Source organism: Vicia villosa, linkage group LG1 (assembly GCF_029867415.1).
Source record: "Vicia villosa cultivar HV-30 ecotype Madison, WI linkage group LG1, Vvil1.0, whole genome shotgun sequence".
NCBI classification, from domain to species: domain Eukaryota; kingdom Viridiplantae; phylum Streptophyta; class Magnoliopsida; order Fabales; family Fabaceae; genus Vicia; species Vicia villosa.
Genome location: NC_081180.1, coordinates 15,061,229 through 15,063,486, shown reverse-complemented (window position 1 = coordinate 15,063,486; position 2,258 = coordinate 15,061,229). Strand labels below are relative to the sequence as shown.

Here is a 2,258-nt window from a genome sequence, read left to right as displayed (position 1 = left end):
GTCTTCAGAGGCTTTAGATAGTAGATGTTGAAGCATGTTTAGAAGGATCAAACCATTGAGTTACCAGAACCTAATTCTTCAGAGTCTTCAAAACTTGTTTAAACAAAACCTTGTCTTCAAAGTCTTCAACACTTGGTCTTTTCAAACATCAGAACCTAACTCTTCTGAGTCTTTAGAACTTGTTCACTCAGAACCTTGTCTTCAAAGTCTTCAACACTTGATCTTCAAATCTTCAGAGCCTAAGTCTTCAAACTTATTCACTCATAACCTTGTATTCAGAATCTTTAGCACTTGATATTTTGAATCTCTGTCTTTAGAATCTTCAAAACTTGTTCTTCTAGAACCTTGTCTTCAGAATCTTCAGAATTTGGATAACTGAATATCGAAACTAGAGGAGGCCCCAAAAGCTCTTTCATGAGAGTCTCAATCAAAAGCTCTATTACTAACGTTCATCATAACCGTTGTTAATAGAAGCATTCTCGAACTTGACTGAAGCTGTAAACACGCTGATTTCTTTCAGAGTTGAAGTATGCTTTGTTCAGAACCTGATGACGTCACACACCTTTTCTTCAGAGTTAGAACCTGTTAGAAAAAGCTACACACTAGACATTAAACATTAGAGTACTAAATTATTCTCTAAGATCATGAAATATTATCATCAAAACTTAAGGCAAGACGCAAAACCAATTCTTGTTCTTACACTCAAGTCGCATGCTTGAGACATGTGTTTTGTGAGCAAGAGTTAAAATATTTATGCTAGGGCTTTAAGTCTTTTTAACTTGTATTCCACACCGATGCTATCATAAGGGTTAGGGTAGAATCTTTGTGTACATCACTATATGTTTCAGTAACTTGACATAGTTGTAGGTTTGTCTTACTTGAGTTGTAAATTCATCATTTAATAGGGTTGTTATTGAAGTTGATCACCTGAGATTAGTGATTGAGAGAAAGTGAAATGAGTTCTCATATTTAGGAGGAAACTTAAATAGAAAATCACTAGAATTAGGAAAGAGACACTGAACATCACGAAGTTGATGTTCACAGAAGACTTAGTGTACTAATTTAAAGTGGTGAATTGTTTTCTAGGGTAGAGTGCACTTCAGACGTAGGTGTCGTCTGCACTTAACTGAATTACCAACATATGATGTTATTTATTGCTTTTACATGGACTCTGTACTTGCTTTTCGTCTGCATGTTAAATCTGATTTAACTTATTGGACAGTTTTTCCAACATCGTGTCCAACATTTATCTTTTCAAGAATAAAATTTTATTTTTGATAAATAATATAATTATAAATTATAAGTCTTTATATTTATTATTTATTTCATTTTAAAATTGATAAAAGAATTAATAGAGTAACATTTGGCCAAAATAATAAAATAATTGATGTGAATAACATTTGACAATATTAGAGATGTTTTCAAAATATTATTGATACACAGTTCACTCCAAACTGAGTGACATTGTGCATTCGCCTCCATTTCAATCAAAGTTCTTTTCTTTATGGCCCCTAGAATCCTACTCTGCGGCGACGTTTTCGGTCGCCTTAATCAGCTCTTCAAACGCGTCTCATCGGTGAACATCTCTCTCTTTCATTTTCTAGGGTTTTGTTTTCTTCATAATTTGAACACTCTGTAGCACTGAATCTTTTCAATGAATTTCGATTTAGGTGAACAAATCGGCCCGGCCCATTCGACGCCCTCTTGTGCGTCGGCCAATTCTTCCCTGACTCGCCGGAGCTGCTTGATGATTTCATGTCATACATTGAAGGCGGGTCCCACATTCCCCTCCCAACGTACTTCATCGGCGACTACGGAGTCGCCGCCCCTAAAGTTTTGATGGCGGCTACTAAGGATTCTGCCAACCGTGGTTTCAAGATGGGATGGTTTCAAGGTTTGCGATAATTTGTATTGGTTGAAAGGCAGTGGCAAGTTCAACCTCTTCGGTATGCTTTTACTTCGTGTAATTTTTATTTTCTTTCCAGTTTTTAATTTTAATTTCAATGTTAATTGCCAAAATGCTTGGGAAAAATATAACTGCTGATTAGTACTTGCCAGAGTTATAGGATCATATTTTGTTCATTTTTTGTGCTGCATGGAATGCATATGTTTATTGAGTGAGAGGCCTGTTTGGATTATTTATTTGAGTTAGGCAATCATTTGGGGAAACTGTTTGAGAGAGCTCGTGTTTCTTATAATAAGTTTTTTTTTATTATCGTGAAGAATAACTTAACAGGCTTATAGCTTGTATGAAAATA

At 35.3% G+C, this 2,258-nt stretch overlaps 1 protein-coding gene across 1 annotated transcript in view; it reads left to right on the top strand.

The window, feature by feature from the left end:
- Window positions 1-1,434: 1,434 nt before the first annotated feature.
- LOC131629382 (zinc finger CCCH domain-containing protein 64) overlaps window positions 1,435-2,258 on the top strand; it is a 99,069-nt gene continuing 98,245 nt past the window's right edge. Inside the window, 4 exon segments of the mRNA XM_058900175.1 lie at window positions 1,435-1,576; window positions 1,671-1,685; window positions 1,687-1,881; window positions 1,883-1,946. Of these exon segments, the coding sequence (XP_058756158.1) occupies window positions 1,505-1,576; window positions 1,671-1,685; window positions 1,687-1,881; window positions 1,883-1,946 (346 nt within the window). The 5' untranslated portion in view covers window positions 1,435-1,504.